Source organism: Euprymna scolopes, chromosome 43, assembly GCF_053919585.1.
Source record: "Euprymna scolopes isolate OS-2025 chromosome 43, ASM5391958v1, whole genome shotgun sequence".
Classification (NCBI taxonomy): domain Eukaryota; kingdom Metazoa; phylum Mollusca; class Cephalopoda; order Sepiida; family Sepiolidae; genus Euprymna; species Euprymna scolopes.
Window position 1 is genome coordinate 33,366,533 of NC_136524.1, and position 25,000 is coordinate 33,391,532.

The 25,000-nt window shown below is 32.0% G+C and overlaps 1 protein-coding gene and 1 pseudogene across 4 annotated transcripts in view; both read left to right on the forward strand.

The window, feature by feature from the left end:
* The window catches only part of LOC145268272 (homeobox protein OTX2-like), a 160,595-nt gene that overhangs the window by 89,031 nt on the left and 46,564 nt on the right, over positions 1–25,000 (forward strand). For 2 of the 4 annotated variants that reach the window (XM_080123640.1, XM_080123642.1), the window contains exon 3: positions 13,854–13,895. The exons of the other annotated variants lie outside the window; for them this stretch is intronic. In XM_080123640.1, the coding sequence (XP_079979766.1) occupies positions 13,854–13,895 (42 nt within the window). The remainder of the gene's footprint in view (positions 1–13,853; positions 13,896–25,000) is intronic. 4 annotated transcript variants of the gene reach the window in all.
* On the forward strand, positions 616–732 carry LOC145268574 (5S ribosomal RNA; annotated as a pseudogene).

The following is a 25,000-nucleotide window of genomic DNA, read 5'->3' on the forward strand; positions in this document are numbered from 1 at the left end:
TACATTGCAGTATTTCAAGAGTCTTAAAACGTAAGCGACTTTTCGTTTTTTTATTTTATGAATTTCACCAGAAACAATATTTTTTATATTGATGTGACCTGTGGAAATTCCACGATAATAATTATTGTATTCTTCAAGTGTGTCGAGATCGGCGTTGTTGGGAGGGGGCGTATTTTTCCGAAAATCGCTGTCATCGTTGTTTAAAATCTAGTATATAAAAGACTGTCCCCATATTTTCAAACTCTATCTCTACCGAAACTAAGTCGCAGAGCGGCGCTAGGGGGCTAAAATGATTGGATCGTTTACGGGCCGTTCTTTTTATGGGTCTTTAGCTGATTAAAATAGTTCTTGTAGAGGTTTAAAATGGGTCCAAGTTGAAATGCTCATCCTGTATTTTATACATTCATTTTTATTTTTAATTTTTAGTCAGTTCATATGCTTGTCACGTTAGCTGGTGTTAACATCACAAGTTTTAAATGCTACAGTTTCGGTTTCGATTCTAACTGATGGAATCCAAATATCTTTTTAGTTTGGAAATTACGACTTTATAATATATACGAAATCTTTACCAATTAAAATATATTTAAACGTCTTTTAATTATAAATATATATATATGATACGGCATAATCACGTTGACACACCGGTTCTCGTCAGATCCCCGAAGTTAAGCAACGTTGAGCCTGGCTAATACCAGATGGGTGACCATTTGGGAATTCTAGGCGCTGTATGTGCTCTCCGCTTATCTCGGCATTGTTTCCAGTCGTCTTGTACCTCAACTTGCCACTGGTATGCAACAATGTTGACTCAGGAGGGGCGTGGTTGGAGATTGCGCAACTCTTGCTGCACAAATTTCACGCGCAGGCACCCTTACAGTGGGTATCCATAGTCTGTCAAGACTGAAGGAAGCCTTCATATATATATGCTCACAAACTATTTAAAAAGTATAGGTTACAAATTCCAGAAATGAACCATGATTTCCTTGGCATGGGTAGCTCTAAAAACGACTTGGCATGGGTAGCTCTAAAAACGACTCTTATTCCGTTTATCTTTTATTGATAAGCTGGTTTGATTTTACGGTTAAAGGTATTTTCTAAACTGTACACATCTACCATAGTCCATCTCTAGAATCTAATGTATAGTTTGTTTTCTGTTATTGTTTTTTAACATGTTTTAGCTCTCGTATTCTTACGGAGAACTTTATTGATTTCATGTCAACATATCCCAAAATACTATTGAGGAAATACTACTGAAGAAGGCCGAAAATAGATTTTTAAATCCATTTTGAATTGTAAAACACTGTCGATAAGATTCGAGGTTAAAACATTTTGGTGTATGCAATATTTTTTATAAATACTTACAAAATCAATTTTAAAAAAAAGGTATAATCTCTGTATTATCGCAACAGCGAAATTTGATAATAAATATAAATGTGTTTTGTTACCGCTTATGACCTTGGTTATTCGGACTAATATATATTGATTGCTATTCTCGCAACGTTTCGGCTGATGTAACCTCCAACCTTCTTCAGGTGTATCTTGTCGAACAGGAGATTTGTTTCTGTCAAATTAGGGAAGTTTTCTGTCACTTAGAAGATCTGCACGGAATTTCGAACGGAACTCTTTAATTTACGGAGGTAGTATGCTCTCGTTTTGTCAGCCATGACTGGGTAGAAGTCCTAAGTAATTCGCAGTTCGAATATACAATTGCGAATTACTGAGAACTTCTACCCAGTCATGACTGATGAAACAAGAGGATGCTACTCCAAAGATCGAAGGTTGCATCGGGTGAAACGTTGTGAAAATAATGCTCAAGATGAAAATAGTAGTCCGAAGAATTGAAATAATACGAATAATCATATTGCTACAATTTTAAATAAATAACGCTTTATTCAGCAAAAGAATATTTAGTTGAGAATTACAATTACCGTATATTTTGGTGTATAAAACGACCCTTAAGGTTTTTGAAATATCATCTTTAAAAACCAATATATTTCATAAGATACCGGGTGTTGCAATCTCTAGCCGAGGCTAAACAGACATGGTTTCGTGATTTAGCAGTCGTCTTATAAAACCGATTTATGATAAATTCATTAAAACTTGCAACAATTTTGTACCTCATCTTATCTGACGGTCACCTTATACGCCGAAATATACGGTGTTTTTACAAAAGAATATATTCTTTATTTTAATGTTATTAATAGTAAATATTTATTTATAAAAAAAAAAAAAACAATATTAATAGTAAATTATATAAAATGGTGTAGAAACACCGTGGAAGTTCTAAGATATCCCGCTAGTAATTTTTAGAATAGATGAAACCAATTATCTTAACAAAATTTGTAATAGTTTTTAATCCATTTTTTTTTTCAATTGATAATTTAATGATTAAATATTAAATTTAAATAATTGAAGATGAATTAATTTTCAAAATTCTATTAAAAAATAAAATTTGATAATTAAATAAAAGGCAGATATTTGTATAACATGACTTAAAAGAATGTATTACTTCGTGACCGTCTGAAATTTAAAATAGGTTGATCGACTTTAAACTGGAGTAGGAAGTCGTTTAAAATTGCTTAAGCAATTCTCGGCAAATTATCAAATTTAGAATTGAAAGTTTTGTGTGACGTATCTAATAATTTTATAAATATTCAACTAACATTGGTTTAACACCATTTTGTTATACATTATGTATTATTTGAATTATCTGGACTACTGATCTTATCTTGAAGATTATTCTTCCAAAGTTTTGACTGATGCATCCTCCGACCTTCTTCGGTGCGTCATATCGAACTCTGGAATCTATGGAATGTCAAACGAAATCCTTAATATAACCCGCAAGACTAACTCGCTCTCGATCGGTCAGCTATGATCATATAGACGCCTTCAATAATTCAAAATTGTATCCTTAATATCGTCTGCACTGAGGACTGACCCATCCATCTCCAGAAGAATCTCACTGTCAAATGCTTAATATGTAGCACTTTTTATCATTCATTTAATTATATCAACCAACGAATCTATTTTGCCCTTAACTCACCAGAAGAAAAAAAAGCACCTATCAATTCATTAAAAGAAAAGAAAATGCATATGGGTATGCTTACAGAATCCGAAAATTGGGAGAGAAGTTGCAATTACCTTGCGTTTATTTTTATATATATATATATATATATATATATATATATATATATATATATATATATATATATATATATATATATATATATATATATACCATGTAATTACATTGAGCTTCATAAATTAAAGAATTGGTATAAATGAAAGGCCAAAAATAATTGAAGACTTATTTCCAAGTGTGTGTGTGTTCGAATCTACCTATATTTTAATACAATAGCGTGTGTTATTTTGTGTGTCACGCTTAAATCTTTTTGTCTTCCGGGTGACTGTCGTTTAAAAGTTCTGACCTTCCATTTCTTGTAATAAATAATTTTACCAAGAATTTTAACGTTTCGGTTTCGATTATAGCTGAAGGAACTCAAGATTATATATATATATATATATATAGTGTGTGTGTGTGTGTGTGTGTGTGTGTGTGTGTGTGTGTGTGTGTGTTTTGGTTTCGATTCAAGCTATGGATAATTTTTTATTATTTTTGAAATCACAACTTTTATATATATATAGATAAGAATCGATAGAAATTGACTCTATAATAAATATTTCCACAGAACCCGCTAGTTGTTTATTAATCATAGTTTCCATATTGTATTAACGTCTACCAGGTTTACTTAAGTTATTCTTGGCCAATATATCCGCCTTTTTATCTTTCTCTTCGCCATTTTTAACTTTCATTTTGTCACATAAAGTTAGATGGTCCCTCTTTTTTTTTTCTCTCTCTCCGTATGTAGTCAACTATAACCAACTTGTGTCTGAGTATTTCAGCTTTCCGAAGTTATAGCTCCACTTTTAGTGGGAGGCATGTCTCGCCCCCCCCCCCACCACCACCACCCGCTCTTATTTATTTTTCTATTCAAAACAATTAGTTCTAGTTTGACTGTTTGATTTAACTGATAATTTAATGGGGTAATTATATCATTTTATTAAAAAGATAACTGTCAAAGATCTTACTTAAAAAAAATATTTGGATAACAAAATTTAACCGAAATCATAGTTTTTAAAAACGTATATTGCAGACTTGGCGCTTTCACTGCTGACGAATTTGCAAATTACCACCGGAGAGCCATCGATATATTAGTCGTGAAGCAAAGGCAGGAGACTAATCCTACAACGTGAAATAGAAGAGGGGATTATCAGCTGTTTACCATGTAAATGCTTCCAATCACGAGCCTTTCGCAGTACATTCCCCATAAACAAATGTTTGAGATTGAGTTATGTTTAAAATATATTTTCTTATTTCATTTTCACACTATATATTAGTATAGTCTGATCTTCCGTCGATACCTTCGGTTTTATTTTCACAAAAGCTAAAATAACTAAATTCGCTGATAGTAAAACCCGATAAGACACCCCGAATCGGCGCTTATTTTTGATTCTGAAACCATAAAACAGAAACGGTTTCTATAATTCATCTCCCATCATTAGTAAATTAATAATCAAAGAACACAACATAAAGTTAGAACCTGATTAGGTAATCCACACTTTTTTTTTTCATTCGATTTTCTCCTGTACATAAAAACAAGTGTGTATAGTCTAAGTCGAATATAAGAAACTTATTATTCGGTCCCTCCACCTCTCTCACATCCGGGTTACACTTATATCCGGAGTTCTTATATCCGGGTTACACTATACATTAACATAGGCTCTAATTTGGGACAAGAGAAAAATCTAGCAATTTGTATAATATTTAAGTCTCTTATATCCGGGTTACTGTATTTATATATATATATATATATATATATATATATATATATATATATACAAAACACACTTTTTTCGTTCATTATAACTGATCACCTTTTAAGAAAGGTAACAATCTTTCAAATCATGGTTTTTAACTTAATTTTTCTTAATCCATTTAACATCCTGAAGAAGTCCACCGAAAATGAGGGCGAAACGTTGATATATTTCTAATGCTATAGGTTAGTTTTCTTTTCTTTTTTTAATATAGGCATCACTACTTATCAAGGCCCAGGGACCACTCGAGGATAAGGATCAACGAGTGTACAGTAGTCAACTGGATAATATAGTAATTGTCAGTAATGGAAATTCAGCAAATTTGTTAACTTAAGGGGAACGGCTTATCAAGAATTTGTTTACATTGGACTTGAAAACAACCAGCTTGCAGTCAGCTGGAAAGCAGGAAAACGAAAGACAGTTCCACAGGCGTGCAGTTCTAAGATAGAAGGTTTGTTCATGGAATCTACGTTTAGGTTTAGGCACAGATAAAGAGTGGGGGAATTATTGATAGTGTTTTCAGCTAGACGAGTGTTTCTTATGAAAGTTTAGCGAGGAGGAACCATAGATTGAAGCCCAGTCGAACACTTCCGATGAAAATAACGATAAAGCAAAGATAAACTCGCTACATCTCTTTTGTGAGATAGAGGTTGCAGGGAAGAGAAAAGGACATCTCCTATGAGGCTACGAAGTCTATTTTGAACTCTATCAAGGCAGGATAAGTCCTTTCTAGAAGCTCTTGCCTAGATATGACTACAGTACTCCATCCTTGGATGAACCTGGCTCTTATATAGATAGAGAATTGCATCAGCAGTGACCGATCTACTAGATCGATAGAAGGATCCCACCATTTTTCCAGCGGTTTGGCAACAGATTTGATGTACGTGTTCCATTTCAGATCAGGAGTAAAGGTCAATCCCAGAAGCGTGTACGCGCATGATTCCACCTTTACTTAGTTAACCAATCATTATGAATATTGGGGCTCAGCTGGGAGTCGTAATGGGGGTGGCAATATGGGCTATATTTAGTTTAACCAATTTTTTATGTAAAGATAAAAATGGAAGCCCTGCGGAAATTCTCTGAATTTCAATTTTATTAAGACCGCTTATGTCTTAAATTTTAGACATTTTAATAGCTTGGATGAAAATTAATATATGGATTCTAGATATAAAGGTTAGTGCCATATCTTGAATTTTGACTTCGTGAAGAAGCAAAAGTTGGTTGGATATGCATATAAAGCAGAATAATGTGTGTGCGTGTGTAATATTTATGTGTGTCGGTATGTTGAAAAGAAATCAATAAAATGTTCGATAATTCTCCAACCCGCAACCAATAAAGAACAAAAAAAAAACAATATTATTCCCGTAGCAATGTTCAATATCCATGTTTGACTTACCATATTATTGATAACGGTTTCCTTCGTCCCAAAAGGGATGGTCTTAATAAGAAATATATTTTCCTTTTCATATCTTAATATGAAACAAATCTCATCTGGGGAATACTATTTAAGGCCTTCTCAAAAACGTTCAAGGCCTATCGGCGTAAATAAAACCGTGGTGCGTCTCTGGAATATGTAACGTATTTTTTTTTATTTTTACTAAATAATTTGTATTTTACCTCTCTTTCGTCGTAGCATTCGAGCACTTCATTGATATCTTTTCAACATACATCGATGCATTTAGCGTATTAAGCTCTTTGTGTAAACAAATGAAGTTTAGGCGTTTGGACAATGTTTGAACATTGTTAACTCACATGCCCGTCATAGCAGCAGACGAATAGCGTAACGGTTAAAAGGGCCGACTGTCGTCTAGGCGGTCGAGTTTGTCTAGCTGTACTGATTCTCTGTGATACAGCGAAACGGTACTGCATGTGAAAGATATATATAATGCTTCTCTATGAGTGGAGTATTCTGGAAGAAATAATGAGTTAAACTTGTGGAATGTGAGGACAAGAACAAAATAAGAGAAGCGAAAGTTACGGGGCTGCCGAAAGTACACCAAATATCCGTCTCTCCGTGCTTTTGCTATAAAATATTTGTTTCAAAGCTTAACTGAGATAATTAAGTATGGTTTTACGAAGGTGGTCTTCTGGGGGTTGAGGGTGTCAAGTGAACTTGTCGTATGTGTGTTAGGGTAGTAATTACTTTACTATCTTTGCCGCACGAAGTTACCCGAAATCAAGATATCACTGCGTCTGCTATATTTTTTTTTTTTATTTTGTTTGCTAGTTTTCAAGTGATTTTTTTTTTTTTTTTTTTTTTGAGGATTGATCATTTCGGTGATTCTGGGTTTCTCACTACTGCTCTCGTTTTTCGATGTTTATGTAACCTCTGACCTGCTTTAGGTTCGACTTATCAAACTCTGAAATCGGCAGAGTACCCTTTATTTAATCGCCAGGAAAAGCTTGTTCTTGTTTAAGACTTCTACGCGGTCATGGGTGACGGAACCAGAGCAAACGACCTACCCCTACGCATTATTTATTTTTTTTTTTTACTTGGTCGAAATTCCGTACATATTTCTAGAATTCAACAAGACGCACCTGAAGGTCGGTGGTTACATCAGCCGAAACGTAAGAGCATCCAAGATAAGAACCGGGATCTGAATGATCCAAATGATGCTAACTTTTGAATTATTTTCCTCTTGGATGTTTCTATCGATGTAATCTTTGGCCTTTTTAATGTACATATTGACGCAGCATTTTTTTTTTCACATGATCACGTAATTTTTTTTAAGTTTTTTTTTTTTTTAAATTAATATCCCATGTTTTAATACAAAACGAATTAATCTGGAAAAAAAAAACTATTTTTACGTAAGAAACCTGTCGTTCAGAGGTATTCTGAATACGCCGCAACTAATTGTCATTTGCAGGAATTATTGTGTTGCCATTCTAAAATGGCATCGAAATAGAAAAGACAGAAAAGTACAGTGTGACATTATGGTTATAATTTTACTAGCAAACATCCCGGTGTTGCCCGATCGTAAAATACGCTTAAATGATATTTTTTAACTATGATCGCAGATTTTGTACTATAGATCTGATTCTCTATTGATTATTATTGGGCCCAATATATAGTGATTGCAAGTTAAACATATGACTTGAGTGCCATCAGTTAGTATCGAAACCAAAACATATAGCACTCCAGCATTATTCGCTAACATATGACCAAAGGACATATGGATATCAAACATTTAAAAAAGTAACTTTAATAAATGTATATTTGCGCATGCATAGAGCAGCACTTTAAGTCCACTTACGCCTGTGAAGTTCCATTTTTTTCAATTTTGATCCTTTAGCAGTTTTTTTTTTGGGGGGGGGGTCGGCTAAAAAACAAATCAAATTTGTTCCACACGTCCTAATCTCCTATATATTAAGTTTCATAGATGAAGCTCCTCAGCCCTGGGGGAATGCAATCCCTCTAGAAGTAAACTTTGATGGGAAAACAACAAATTTAGGGCAATCTTCTAAAGGTGCTAAACACAAACAAAACAAAATATCCACGTCCAATTTGTTATAAACAAACACGGAAGTAGTAAGGCCTAGAAAATCGTCATGAGAATGTTTATGTCTGTGCGCAATCTAGTCTAACTAAAGAGTGAAATAAATGTACAATCAGTTGTAAGCTGATTCCCGAGTTAGACAAGACGCAAACGAAAGTCTGATGTTAGATCGGCTAAAACTTTGTAAGAATAATACCCAAAGTGACAACAGAAATACTTTGCATCATTTTTATTAGTCTAACTACTCTTCAGCTTGGTAGTTATCTTAACGTTTCGACCGATGTAATTTCCAGTCTTAAAGCGCGTCGTGTCGAATGTGGAATCTTTATGTCGAATTTGTAAATCTATACAAACTTTTCTTAGGTTTCGGTTTCGATCTCAGTTTGAGTATATTTTTATTATTATTATTATTATTATTTATTTGCAAGATATGAACTGTTTAGAAAAACATGATACTCTTATGCCCATGTCACAGTGTTTCATTTTTGTCTTTGTTTTTTTGTTGTTTTTTTTTTGGGGGGGGGGTTTCAAGAAATTTAACATTACATTTATACCGGGCAACGCCGGGTACAACTTCTAGTTCATATATATATATATATATATATATATATATATATATATATATATATATATATATATTCGGATAAACGTGTAAATTACGCTTAAACATGCAATATTTCGATGTTTAAATCTTACCTTTATCATGAATCTGAGTTTAATATCTGGATATATACATGGCGGTCATTATTTTAACTATCCTAGCAGTGAAGGCCCTTTTTTCTTTTTCTTTTTTTTCACTTAACGCTTCCAGTCTTGGACATGAACTGATTAGTCTAAGCCTTAAATAAGCTTGTACCCGTAGCATGTATGCGCATATGTAGCCATAAAATTAAGTCTTATATATATGCGTTACGTACGTATGTTTATATATGTATACATACATGCACCTGCTATTTCTGAATTAGTCGAATGTTCTTTTTAGGTTTGTCCATATTACACAAAAAGTGGTTATTGTTATATGTGAGCAAACGCCATTGACATTAAAAAATATTTTAATTCAGTTGATCCATCGTATTTACATATTCTTACGGAAAATTATATACGCCAAGTGAATTACATTTACATTATCGAAACGCGTCGTCGGTACAAGAAAAGGGAGTTGCCCCACCCATAAGTTAGGGGTGGATGTTTGTGACCCCAGCAATAATACGTGAGTCGTTTGTTTTGTTTGCTCAATAGTAAAACTCTGACGCAAAAGTGTTTTTAACACCGATATGATAAAGGAATCTTAGCTGAGGTAAGCTGCTCTTTAACACATTACTCAGTAAATCCCGGGCCTGACATAAAGGTGTCGTAACTAATAAAAAAAATTACATGTGATTTTTATAAAGTACTAACCTTTAATATGCACGAATCTATATTTTATCTCAATCGGATTATTAGTTTTCAAACGACACATATTTATGTGATTTTTTTTTTTTACATAGGCATCATCACCACATTATCAAGGCCAAGAGGCCACTCAAGGATAAGGGTTAAAGAGTGTACAGTAGAAAGTGGACAATATAGTAATCATTAGTAATGAAAATTCAGTAAATTTGATAACTTATATGGAACGGCTCATCAAGAACTTTACTGTTGCAAATTTTTTAAAATGGAAAACTTGAATTTCTTGTTGAAAAACCATTGCTATCTGATAAAAATAAAATAATAATAATGTTCAAGGAAAGCAATGGTTGATAAGTGTTTGTTGAACACGGAAACAACTGTTAAGGCGTGATGTGCTGATTTTTTTACGCAGTTGTACAGACAAATGATACGAAACGCTTAGGTCGTCTAAATCCGGAAGTTGCCCAGTAAAACGTCAAAAAATAATTTGGTAAGTCCACAAACTAGTTTGGGACGATTGTAAACTACTTTTGTTGGAGATAACAAAAGTTGAAAATATCAACAGGTAGTGTAGTAACTGTTTTCTTTTATTTCTTTTTTTTTTTTTTTTTTTTTTTTTTTTTTTGAAAAAACATTTGCATTGTGTTTCTGTACAAAGTGGGTGCCGCGTTTGTTCGCAGTTTATCAAAAACGCCGATTATTTTCTACAAAATAGGTATCGAAATGTTAGCAATCCACCACCCTACAAGTAGACTGTTAATAAATAAGCATGTTTTCACCGAAACGCAATAAACTACTGTGATATAGATCGGATTTATAGAGCAACAACCTAAATTAGGAGTTATGCAGCAAAATGTTCACTTTACATTTAAAGTACATAGGTGATGTGGCAATTCTACTGTAAAGTAATTTCTTTTAATTGGACGAGAATAATTCTTGCATTTGTCAGTGTCTAATTTATATATATATATAAAAGTGAGAATGTGTGTGAGGACACTTCTCAACCTATATACTCAACGAACTTTTGATATACAAACTTGAAATTTGGTATATGTGGTATTCAGACGTGTGGAAAAATTTAAAACACTTTTTCGTCCGGAAAAAGGATTGATAAGGGGTCAAAATTGAAAAAATGGTACGTGGGGGGGGGTCATCGTATTTTTGTTTGTCAACTGTTTACATCATGTTAAGAACAAGCAGTTTCGAAAATATTTTTGAACATCGTTTCAAACTGGCCTAATGGTTATCGTACTCGACTCACTGCAGTTAAGCTTGGGTTTCGATCTTGGCTCGAGTATTTTTTTTTTTTTACTTACAAGAAGTGAGCTGAAACTGCTTATAAGAAGACATAATACTCGTTTTTTTTTTGTTTGTTTTTTTTTTTCTAATTCATTTATTTATTTTTATTTATTTTTTTTTTAACAAGTTCAACTTTACATTTAATGCCGTACATCTTTTAGTATCTTTATGGAATTACCATTCACTATTCGTGCATGGAGTATTGATATATCTGGGGTTGTGCACCAACCACTAGTTTTTGCCTCTTGAACAACGTGTTAAATATTTAACCTAATAGCTCCCGCACTGTTCGACCAGTCCCAGAATGCATCGCTGTAGTGTTGTAATACCAGTGCTCGTTTTACAAGAACTTCCACAGAGCATGCTTGGAACCTGCTGCACTTAACGCTAGTATCCCTATACCATCCAACTAGCATCAAAATCCCACCTCTTCCGTGTAAAGGTTTCTAAATGACCAGGAGATTTTCCATTTTGTTTTATTCTTTTTTCGAACCGCTTCTCTTTATAATTCCTCCTTCTGCTTCTTATTTCCCCGATCGTGCATACAGAAATTTAAATGCGACGTGAGCAAGCAACTCTCCACCCATATTGCTCCCTATAAACCCGACTCCTGTCACTGTAGGTCCTAACACTTCTGTCGCAATATGCCATGTGTGGGGTGAATATTCATGAGCTTTATTTCAAGTGAATTCAACTTTATACAATAGCCGCATATATATATATATATATATATATATATATATATATAATATATATCGCTAGTAAACATTCCAAACCTAAAGATGTGTTTATTACACATTCACAACGAAAAAAAATTTTCAAACTGTTTTCATTTTGGTTTTGTCTTGTTTTTCTTTTTCTGAGGGATATAAATTTGTATCGGAGTTGTTTGGCGAATTTCCACCATTCAACGAAACACGTGGAAGACCCACCATGTTAACAATAAAACGCCATGTGTGTAAATTAAATATATATTTGGTATTGGAATGTTTACTAGCTATATATTTGCTCTGAACGTGTAAATTCATTTTTATTGAGCTTTGTGGTAATTTAAAAAATTATTCAACATATACATTAAATATAGCTTTTATGACCATATATATATATATATATATATGTTGCAATTGTAACTATTTTGCATATTGGTTTTGAATAAGGGCATTTTAAATACTAGTATTTATTTCTTCAACGATTTTTTTTTTTTTTAAATTAATGATTTTATTAAAACTAACAGTTCTCTTGTATTTAATTTAGTAGACAATATATTTCAGCATTTGTATTTAAATACACCTTTTTCTGAGGGGGGGGGGGGCTGCCTTGATATCAAGCGATCTATTTCTAAATTGCAAGTGAGAAAACAATTTCATTTCTTTCTTTTCCTTTATCGCTACATTTAAAAGATGGCTAAATTTGCATCGGAATTATCAAAGATCATCTGTTATAAATGAAACCATTTTAAGGGTGTTTATTATGAAGTTATGAATGAAATGTTTATCCATATAATACGCTAAGCCAATTTATGTCCGTACGGACGTTATCACCTTTCCACCTATTTAAAATTATGGTGAGTGGTGATTACTTTTGTTTCTTGCCTTAGCGACATCAAAGTAACGACTTCACTCATTTTTACATCGTTTCAAAAATTAAATTATATAATCGCATTGATTAAACCAATACAAATTTTAAATAGATTTAAAAAAAAAAAAAAAAAAGTGATATTAGTTCTATTGATCTGAAGAATATTTAACTGACAATTTTTTTTTATGGCAAGAAGACGGGAACTTTTATTGTTTTTTAAAAAATGATCAAATTGATATTTTATATAAGAAACATATGTTTTATTCATTTGACAAATCTCTAGATGTCAATGACAATTGTTTTTACGGAAGAAATAAGTTTTGTTTATTCTTAATAACATCGTTTCTGGTAGAGATTTATTTACAAAATGCTTTCAGACATACATTTGGATTCTCCGGACGACTGTTCTCATATTGTTATTTGCACAATGTTTCGATCGATGTAATCTACGACCTACTTCTGGTGTATCTTGTCGAACTTGGGGATTTGCATGGAATTTTGAAAGGAACACTTTTTAATTCACGGGGGGTATCATGCTCTCGTTCCGTCAGCCATGACTCGGTAGAAGTCCTAACTAATTCGCAATTGTGTTTTGAATATCGCTCGCGCTAAAGATCGAACCTTCAATCTCCATAAGATTAACTTCTTACAACTGAATTTTTATAAAGTTCTCCATCAACCAGGGCGCGACTCCTTGCGGATTCCCGAGTTCGACAGAAAGATTCCCGGATTCTCGAGTTTGACAGCACACACTTGAAGAATATCGGAGGTTACATCGACCAAAATGTTGTGAAAATAACACTCAAATGAGGACAGTAGTCCGAAGAATCCAAATAAGACAAACAATCGTTATCTAAATAAAAGCAATCAGAACTGTAATGAATGCTATTAAGAGTAAATTCTACAATTAATGTGGAAGGTACCGTTGAATTTTCACGGTTCCCGCTAGAAATATGCAGTTATTTAACCAATGAGCTGTTAGATTGAACCAGATTCAGAGTTAACTCCCTTTTTTTTTTTTTTTTTTTTTTTTTTTTTGGTCTTTATGGCTATTTATATGCATTGGCCATTTTCCCACACTAGCTTATAATATTTACTATTACTCTGTAATATCGTTATTCTTTAACCAATGACGTGTTATGTTATATACATTTTTTTTAATTGGCGTCCATTTTTTTTTAACTAAAAATAAATTGTTTATACCTTCAAACCCATCAGGTCTCTCCACAAGATATCCTCTTTACCCCGACGATGATTTAGGTAAGTCGAAAGTTTGTAACGTTTCGATGTCTCCCTTTTTTTTTTTTTTTTTTTTTTTTTAATGCAATAATTAAGAAAATATTATTAGAACCCTCGAACAGTTAATAAAAAAAAAATGCAAGCCTTGTAAGACGATCAATTTATTTGTAAAATTGTTTGTTACACACAAACATGCACTTAAGTTCAGATGAACTCAAGAAAACCCAGTATTTCTCGCCTGGGTTTGCCACACCAGCGTGAAACACAAGGTACTACGTTCGTCTGAACTTTTGTAACGTTATAGACGAATATTACACTCTGATTAAATAATATTAAATAACTGAGCAGTCTATTGAATTTCTTTCTACACAACAAAACTAAGTATTGCGTGTGTGTGATTTACAAAGATAAATATCATCTTAAAATTGGAACTTATAAAGATAATAAAACACTCAATACACTACTTCTTTTCCTAGTTTTCCTATATATATATATATATATATATATATATATATATATATATATATGAATTATGATGTTATAGATAAGGAGCATTGCAGTTATGAAAAGCTTAATAGGTGCTGTTCCTATTTACAATGTCTCCCCACGGGACAGAGTTAGACACCAGGGTCGTTTTTTAATGTGGAGAAAAGGAACAAAAATAAAAATTGTCTCAGTCGTGAAGGATTTCTCCTCCACTGACAGAGAACAAGAAATTGAAGTGCAGCATCTGAAGAACAGATACTGCACTTTGATCTTGTCCCGAAGGTGCTGTTAACCTAGAGCTATATATATAGAAAAGCTGAGGGATTAATAATTGTGAAATTATCAAGTTTACATAGGCGAGGAAGCATAACAAAATCCATTATTTTTTCATGTACGATTGTTTCAGAGATGATATGCATTTATTTATTCAATGTTTATGCTGATGAGGAGACACTATCCAGAAATATTTTAATTATATTTCGATATTTTTATATATCCAATATTTCAAATAAAAGCATACCGTTTCCGAAACGATCGTACATGAAAAAAAATTGGATTTTATGTTTCCCACCTTGTGAACTTGATAATTTCACAATTAATACCTCACCCTTATATATATATATAATTTTTTTTTTTTTTTTTTGATACCGCGTTTTTTTTTTTTTGTTTTTTTTTTTCAGGTTATATTTAAGTTTCACGATCTTATTAAATTGCTAGGTGGAAGCACAGAATAGTTACAAAACGCCCTCTCTTCCCCATGTTAAGAATAGCTTTCAAAATAACACTATTTCAGCGCCGTACCAAAAATACATAAGTAATATATATATATATATATATAATATATATATATATATATATATATATATATATATATATATATATATATATATATATGAGAGGAGAAAGTCTATATTCCAAGATGTTCATCTTAATGTTTATTTCTTTCAGCATGTTAAAATGTTCAATTAACATGTTGAAAGAAATAAACGGTAAGATGAACATCTTGGAATTTGAAATATAGACTTTTTTGTTTGTTTTTTTTTGTTTTTGTTTTTTGTCGTGTATTTGTATATGCTCTGTAGTTATATTAACGTTTTAAAGTGAGTAGAACCACTAAGAACTTTGCAAGATAGGTAGAAGAGTAACATACCTTGCCTTTGGTAACATGTGTTTGTTATATATTTGTTTTTTGATAACTTTTTCGAATCTGTGTGTATAGTAATACAAACCTGATATTTATTTTACGGCCAATTCTCCACAATTCTTAAGATTCTTAAGCTTATCTTTTGGGGTGGAGGATGTCAATGATTCATCATGAAAATAAGCAAAAAAAGTGTCTAAAAATAGAAAACTTACTTTAGAATGCATTCCTGTTTCTGTTAGGCAGAGTGCCCCCCTTCCCACCACGTGTGTATTTATTCCAATATTGACACCATATTTAATTTTACGAGAGAACAAAAACGACAAATAAAACACAATTGCCTTCCCCTTACCTACCTCTTAAAAATAAGTACAAGAAGTTTCTGGTGCATACAATTTAAAAAATAAATGAATAAAATAAAAAATAAATAAAATTTTAGATTTTCCCGAAACAATATATTTATATGAATTAAAATAATTTCCTACTTAAAATCGAATAAAGCAGAATTGTTTGTTTGTTTGTTTTAATTACATTATAAGGACAAAATTACAGCTGTTTCTTAGTAGTTATACAATCGGGGCATTCGTAATAACAAATTATAAATCTCATAAATAAAAATAAATAAATAAATAAATCTTCCAATATTCCAAAAAAAAAAACACTGCCTTAATATTGACATTTTCACAAAAACATTCGTTTATTTCGCGATATGTGACGAATAAACTTCCACGACTCGTCGCTTTTTGGAAATTTAAAATTGATAGCCTAATTTTCGATTGAAATATCTGTTATCTTTCCTTTCAAAAAATGTTTATAGCTTTCCAATGTCTCTCTTATCTAATTCAGAAAATGCCGTTAAACCCCCCTGGAACAGTTTATAAAAATGCTAGCCTTGCACGACGTCCATTTCTTTGTGCAATGTCTTTTTATTATTATTTTATTTTTACATACATATGCGCGTGCGCGCAAACACGCATTCGCATATTAATAGGAAAACTGTTTCTTATTTTAGAAACGTACTATGCTTTCTTTGCAGTGGATCTACTTGTTAAAGGCTTTTAAAAATCATCAACGACTCACAAAATGAAAGACAAATCGATTTTTTTTTTTTTTTTTTTACTACACAAGTCGCTAATGATTTGATTAGATTTTTAAAAGGTGGATCCGTTGCAATGAAACCATGGTAAATCTCTGAAATATTTACCATAGTTTCTATATAAATGATTTGTATTTTAGCTCTCACATTTACAATCGAGCACTTTCTTGATTTCTTTTCAACGCATCCTGACGCTATATATATAATTTGTAAAACGAACGTCCTTCTAAAGAAAACACCGGACATAAATATTTGAACAAAATACGAGGCGTTCGTCCATTGGATCAAAGTAATAATTGAATTTTAAAACACTTAAAATGTGACTCTTCTCACGGAAGAGATAAAGAAAGAGGGCAACTTTTCTTTCTAATGTTTCTTAATTCGATGCTAGTTTCTATTTAAATGAAACATATCTTAAATGTTTTAGCCATTGATATTTGTCCTTTATTGATATTATTTTACTTACATTTAATATAGACAAAATCATTGCATATATGCGGGGGGGGAGTGGAAGACAATAAAATTACAAGTAAATAACACTTAAAAAGTTAGTATGAACTGTTGAAAATAGTTATGCAAATTTGTGTGTGTGTGTGTGTGTGTGTGTGTGTTGATTTATATTAAACTCGTTTTTCTATTTATTTAAAAAAAAATAACTTTCTTATATGGGTCGTGGAACTGAATCCATCAGCAAAAGATCTAGCTAAATTGCATATTCATTTAAACATTCATTTTTAATTCCCTATTAGTCTTTTCGGTTTTCTAATGGGATAATCATCTTTAGTTAACTATATCATGTAATGATATTTATGCAGATATTCTACGGTTTATATTTGCGTAATATTTGCGTAAAAAGGTTATAGTAAACGCAAACCTTTTTCTATATATATTTATGTATGCGGATATATATTTGTTTAAAAAAAAATTCTTACCAAACTCCTAGAGTTTTTGGTCTACATACATGAAACTTAATATATAGGGCATTCGAACACATGTGACACTTTTTATTTTGGGTTTTAGGTCGATTATAATATTGAACAATATATAGGAGTAATATATATATATATATATATATATATATATATATATAAGCCTGACGAATCCTACAGTGGACGAAACGCAGAATATTCAGTGTAGCTTAGTCGCCATATATATTTTATAAATTACTAACTAGCTCTACCTACGTATTGAGCACTTTTGAAGTAAATACTTAAAGTTTACGCATAAATCTATACTTTCGTATATTAAATTTATGTGAGTAAATGAAGTAGTTATATATATATATATATATATATATATATATATATATATATTAGAAGATAAAGTTACATTTGGTCGATACAAACAACCATCTGTTTCAGCCAATGAGACTTCTTCAGGCGACCCTGAACCATCGGACGCTTTTCTTTGGCGTCGAATTGTTCAGGGTTGCCTGATAAAGTCCCATTAACTGAAACAGATGGCTGTTTGTAGCGACCAAATGTAACTGTTTACCTTTGAATAAATAATAAAAGAAAATAGTTTTCTCTTGTTATTGAGCAGTAACAACCTCGTTGAGTTCATTAGTTCCTACTTTTGAATATCTCAAGCCTGGAGGGATATATAATGACCTGAGTGCCATCAGCTAGAATCGAAACCAAAATTATAACCTTCCATCCTCATTCCTTAGCCTCTGAGCCACGCTTATATATATATATATATATATATATATGTGTGTGTCATCAACATACAGTACTGTTTCGCTGTTTCACAACTCATCAGTGCGGCTAGACAGACAACTGCCTCAATCTCGCTCATCATTCCTCTGTGAAAAGATGGAATCCCCCGATTGTTGAAGTTTTATAATTATATAGACTTCAAAATATATCATTGATTTAAATAATAGTAACCTGCTTTGATAGTAATATAAGAATGATGGATGAAAACAAAACTTTCACATCTATTAATTTAAGTATATACATTGAAATAGTTTCCGGTAAAAAGAATTTTGTATTATGCAAAATTTATTTAATTTTTTAATAAGATTTTTTTTTCTAAATACAACGGGCAATTACAAACATTAATAAGTTATATAGAAAAGCTGGCTAGGGATTTTTTATCCTCTTCCTGCCAAATCAAGAGATTGGACCATTCCTGAAACGACCTGGTCTGTTTATTGCGATCTAATAGATGGGTCGGTGCGGCTTTTCATTCTTTGAGAATGGGTTAGTTTATTGCTAATCGCCTAAGGCGCCTTTACCTATGAATGCCAACGGAATTGCACAGGCACTTTTTGCAGATCAATGCCCCCTATTTTTTTTTTAAGGGAAGGTAACTCTTCCAAATATTTCAATCTCAAACAAGGCTCTTGCTAAATAAAAATACATTTTTATTTAGTGAGAGCCTTGTTTCAGATTGAAAAATTTATAAGAGTTACCTTCCCTTAAAAAAAAAAGAAAAAAAAACGCTTATAGAAAGGGAGGAAACAATCCACTAGTTTATATTAGAATGCGTATCCTGGTTTTGTTCTTGGATCAAAACTTTAAAGTGAGATAATTTAACAAAAATCATATGGTATTAAAGTTTAGGTCTAGTATAATTAATCTAATTGTTTTTTGTTTTGTTCGTTTTTTGTTTGTTTGTTTGTTTGTTTTTTTTTGTTTTGTTTATTTTTTTCAATCAAAATTCATTGCACGATTGAGTGCAGATCGATTCGAATAGTATTTAATTATCTTTGCGAAAATGAGGCTCAATATCTAAAATGAAATTAAAAACACAAATAGAACTTGATTGCTCCTTACTGCTGTTCATCTTTCTAGAAACGCGTGTAACTCCTTTTTGTTCCGATAAAGTCATTAAACCGTCTGGGTCTTTCAGACTCATTTATAAAGAAATGATATTTTGTTTATACTTTTAGAGACGGGGAACTTTAAATTAAAATAAATCACAGAAAAAATTGTCGCTATACAAATATGTGGTTTATTCCAAATATTTATTTAAATACAATTTCGGATATGCGGTGTGAGATTTTACATATCTTCCAAGAAAATAATCTAATAGGGTTAAATTACACAAACGAGATTGTCAATGGACAGGTCTGGGTTTTTTTTTTGGGGGGGGGTGTTGTTTTTTTTTGTTTTTTTTTTAACTATTCGTTCATCAAACGGTTGTCTAAGTAAATTGATTGTATCATTTGAAAACGCTGCTCGGGTGTAAGATTGTTCAGGATGAATTGCCAAACCAAGCTAGACTCGAAATAAGATAGTTGCCATATCTACAATTAAAGAAAATAGTTGTCGATTTAAAGTTCTCCGGTTCTTAAAAAAAAAAAAAAAAGCCCATATTATGTTATGAATTTTTGCATCGGAGTTCAGACTGAATTGTTTATTTTTTTAAATTCATTACATTTTATTTCTTTATTAGTTATTAAAATGCATTGTTATGTAGTGTGGTCTTTTCAGTTAAAGAAGCTAGCAAATGAGTTCAACACAAATACATCTTAATACAACAAAAGCATACGCTAATTTTCCTTATATATATATATATATATATATATATATATATATATATATATCACCTGAAATTGATTATTTTGCTTATTAGACACCATGCACAGTTTCAGACATTCTACATCCTGCAATATATACGTATGTGTGTGCATGCATATATTTGTATTAGTATATACATTTAGTTTTACATGTATATATGCTGATATGTATGTATATATATGTACGCACATCTTTATATATGTATGCATGCGTTTCATAATACGAGATGCCTTCAATAAGTTTCCAGGCACTTTTATTAATAGAGCACGCATAAAACTCTAGTCCCTTTGGAAGTGATCTCCCCCGGCTGCAATGTACTTGTTGCACCGTTCCAACAACTTCTGGAAGACCCTATGGAAGTCCTCTTGAGTGAGCATGTCAATGACCCTCGTAACAGCCTTTTTAATCTCCTCTATTGTCTCATAACGACAGTCTCTAAGCTTTTTCTTAAGCTTAATGAATAACTAAAAGTCATAGGGAGCAAGATTTGGTCCATAGGGAAGGTGAGGAACCGTCCTGATACCTATGGCAACGTATTTCTCTGATCTTCTCTGGGCAGCATTGTAACAAAGTTCGCGCAAATCTTCAGTTGCTCGCGAATAATCGTGTGTATAGTTACCACACTTACCTCAAAATGTACACTTACCGTTTCTATAGACACATGACGGTCCTTATCCGTGAAATTCTTTATTTGACAAATCGACTCTGGTATTCTGACTTCCTTACTTTTGCCACACCTCATCATCCCTTAGACTCCCTGCTTTTCTTGAATCTCTTATGTCACGCAAAAAAGTGATGTTCAATTAATGCAAGATGGTCCAAATGCAGTCTAAAGCATTCCATACTTTTCTGTGGCATTTTTTCCAAGTTTAAAACAGAATTTTATTGCATATCGTTCATTCTAAGTGTTTTTACGTCCAGATTGTGCTGTGATAATCAGACTTTAGTAGGGTGCATTCCAGTTCCTGCTGTAGTTGTTCATTTGAACTTGAAATCATAGAAATTGGTCAGTCATCTCATAAGATGTATAACAATAACATACTGAATTTTCAAGAGTCTATTACAATTTTAGATGCCTGTACAAAAACTCTGCAAACTATTTAAGGCACCTCGTACAGCCCCCTTTCGGTAAAACATTCACAAGAAAAACTTTATAATTCATGCAAAGACTTTATATTTCTCACTTTGTTTGCCTAAAACTACCCGAAACACATGGAAAAGATTTTCAAAGAAATTTCACGCCTATGGAACATAATACTACGGGGATACTTCCCATCCGACTTGCATGTTTGTTATTAAAGTCCAATATAAGCAAGTTCTTATCGAGCCGTTCTCTTAAATAACCGTTTTTTCCAATCGGATTAACGTGCCCCCCCTGTCCAACTGATATACGACGCATTGACGCTTTATCCTCGAGTGGCTTCACGATTTTGATAAGAGATGACTCGTTAGCATTAAAAATATACACACGTGTGTGATATATATATATATATATATATATATATATATATATATATAAAGATTGTCAACATCATGAACTTTGAAATATAGTCTATTGTCATTTATTCACTATATGCCTCTGTAATTACATTGAGCTTCTTAAATAAGGATTGGTATAAGAAAATATATTTCCACAGAAATATAATCGAATTCATTCAAGACGTATCACAAAGACAAAAACATATATATATATATATATATATATATTCAAAAATCAGACCTATTTCTTGCACTAACGATATAGTTAAAAATGTTTTGTTTCAAGTAAAATCTCATATCTTAAGACGCGCCATTTTTTTTTTTTTTTTTTTTTTTTTTTTTTTGTATGCCGTTAACATATATTCGTTATAAGTTGTAAGGTTGACTAATGTTTATATTGGTTTTGAAAAAGGATATTTTATTTCATTAATCTAATATAATTTATTACTTTGTTTTTGATTTTGATATAACAAATAATCCCGTATACCAATATCGTTTTATTTCGTGGACAAATATTTAGCATTTTTATTCAAATGTTCCTTTCGGGTCTTTTCTTTAGAAGGATTTACTTGATGTACTAAATCGTAAGCGGAAAAAAAACCCCGGGATAAGTCCAGAATTCAACCTAATTAAATAAATAAATAAAACAAAACTTTTTTAATGGTGTACGTACCTGTTACAGAACAAAAAATATATTCCAAATATCACGTAAATTGATCAAATATTTTTTAAACTAAGGAAATCAAATTTTATGAGGAAGTGAGAACGTTATCTTCATCCATGATAGTTTTTTTTTTTTTTTTTTTTTTTTTTTACACAGTGATCACCACTTATCAAGGCCCGGAAGCCACTCAGGGATAAGGGTTATTGCAAGTACATCACGTTAGTGAGGAGATTTTATGAAGTGTTTAATTAGGGGGGCGGTTCATTAGGAATTTGTTAACATTAGACTTGAAGACATCCAAGTTGTAGTCCGGAGGGAAGCAGGCAGACGGAACAGAGTTCCACAGGCGTGCAGTTCTAAGAAAGAAGCTTTGCTCATGAAATCCGCGTTTTGATTTAGGCACAGATATAGAGTGGGGGAAATTTTTCACAGTGGATTCAGCTAGACGGGTGATTTTCGTGAAAGTTTGGCGAGGGGGGACCAGGGATTGGAGTTCAGACGAGCACCTGCCATGAAAATAACGATAAAACAAGGATAGGCTCGCAACGTCTCTTCTGTGGGAGAGGGGTTGCAGGGTAGAGAAAAGGGCATCCCCCACTAAACCACGAAGTCTATTTTGTACTCTGTCAAATAAAGGAAGGAAACTCAATTTGAACTACCGAGATGAAAATCAGATTTAACAAACTACTTGATCAATTTATATGTTTGGAATTGTGTCCAAATCTTTGTTTTGGCGGGAGCCGCCTTTGTATTCAACGAATTTCTTATCTATTTCTAAATTGCAAGTAAACGGTGCAAATCAATTTTATTGCTTCTACCTTTAAAGTCATTTACAATAAATTTGTTTCTTAAAAAAAAATTGTTTATCTTTATAAATTTGTTTCGGTTTTACAACAATGTTATGAAATGTTTATTTGCAAAGCAATATCCACCCAACAAAATCAGTTGATATGTGAACAGATACGCACATATGTAGATATGTTCGTTGTATAAGTCTAAATATTTGAAAATAATAGTAACATTCCATGAAAATTCCGCGTTGCGCTTCTTTTTTTTTTTTTTTTTTTTTTCAGCAATTTGTATAGTTAACGAATGATAAAATTAGTTTGGAAATAAATGTCTGATAAGATGATCACTATTAAGAAAACTACGTATCTTGAATCTCCCGTAAAAATAATTATCTGGGAGATATGTGTTTCAAATAAATTTAAACAAATATCTCGCTATTTGCTTATTTAAAATTATAGTATAAAAAGTGGGTTTGTTTTTTTGTTTTTGTTTTTTTTTAGGGAGGGGCTTTCTTTGTTTTTTATAAGGCGGCGAACTTTAAATTAAAATAAATCGCATCGAAAAAAAATGTTTCATCATAAACATATGTGGCTTATTCTAAAGATTTATTGTTGACGTTCATGCTTTAAATAGTTTTGGACATATGGTCCTGCTGCTCACGCGTATCTGAATGCTATAATTTAGAGGTTTAATTTTCACAAATTCGATGCATGATATTAGGGGGGAAGATATTTGTTTGTTTTTGTTTTTGGGTTTTTTGTTTTTTTTTTTTTGTTTTTTTTTTGCAATAACGCGTCGAATGTTGTCTTCCAAGTGGTACAAGAAAAAATAGCAACTATCAATCCGTCAAAAAGAAAAAGTGCGTTTTGTTTCATTACGCCATTTGGAATTTATATTATATATATATGTGTGTGTGTGTGTGTGTGTGTGTGTGTGTGTGTGTGTGTGTGCATACACAACTAAATGACAAAACAGCTATATTCCAAGATATTATTCATCTGACTATTTTTATTTCAACATAAATAATACATTGTAAGATTAATAACATATTGGAAAATAGCTGTTTTATCATCAATTTGTATATGCTCTGTAGTTAAACTTAACACACATCGAGCTTCATAAATAAAAGGATTGATATAAAGGATGAAATATAATTCTTCAAAAAAACAACATACTTTTCCCCATAAACGTATATTTAATGATTTATCAACGTAGATATGGGGCTTTACCAAAGAAAATCATCTTATGGGGTTAACTTGCACGGAGGAGCTGGCTGCGTATATATATATCTGTTCATCAAATGTTTTTTCTTAATAAATTCATCGTATCATTTTCAAACGCTGCTTGAGGTTCAGTCTATTTATGATGAACCAAAATGAGCTCAAAATAACCGATAGTAGCCATATTTGCAATTAAAGAAAATTGAGTTGTCTTATAACTCGCCGCCTCTAAAAATAAAGACCTAGTATATGTATATAATGTAGACCAAACACTAGCAGGAACATTACCCGGATGCTTACCCACCAAATTCATTTCTTCTTGCTGTAAAATAATTTTCAGCTGGATATATTTTATTTAAATAAAAGAAATCAATCTGTCTTATGTGTGTATGTATGACTTGTGTAGTGAGCTACGTGACATTTGCTCTTAACGTCGCACATTTAAGGAGGGCATCCAGAGGCTATTTTTGGCACATTTTTACAGTCATATATTGTTTCAATCAGTCACTTGTTTTCCTAGTTTAGCATATGAATTACGAAATATCCTACATTTTCCTCAGTCAGAGGTGTGTATATATATATATATATATATATATATATATATATATATATAAAGTCTAGAACTCTGTATAAAATGGGTAGTTTAGTTATTTCGAATTGTAACAATTGGGTTTAGTAAGTTGTACACGTTCTAGTCCTGACGGTTTATTCGGTTTTAAAAGAA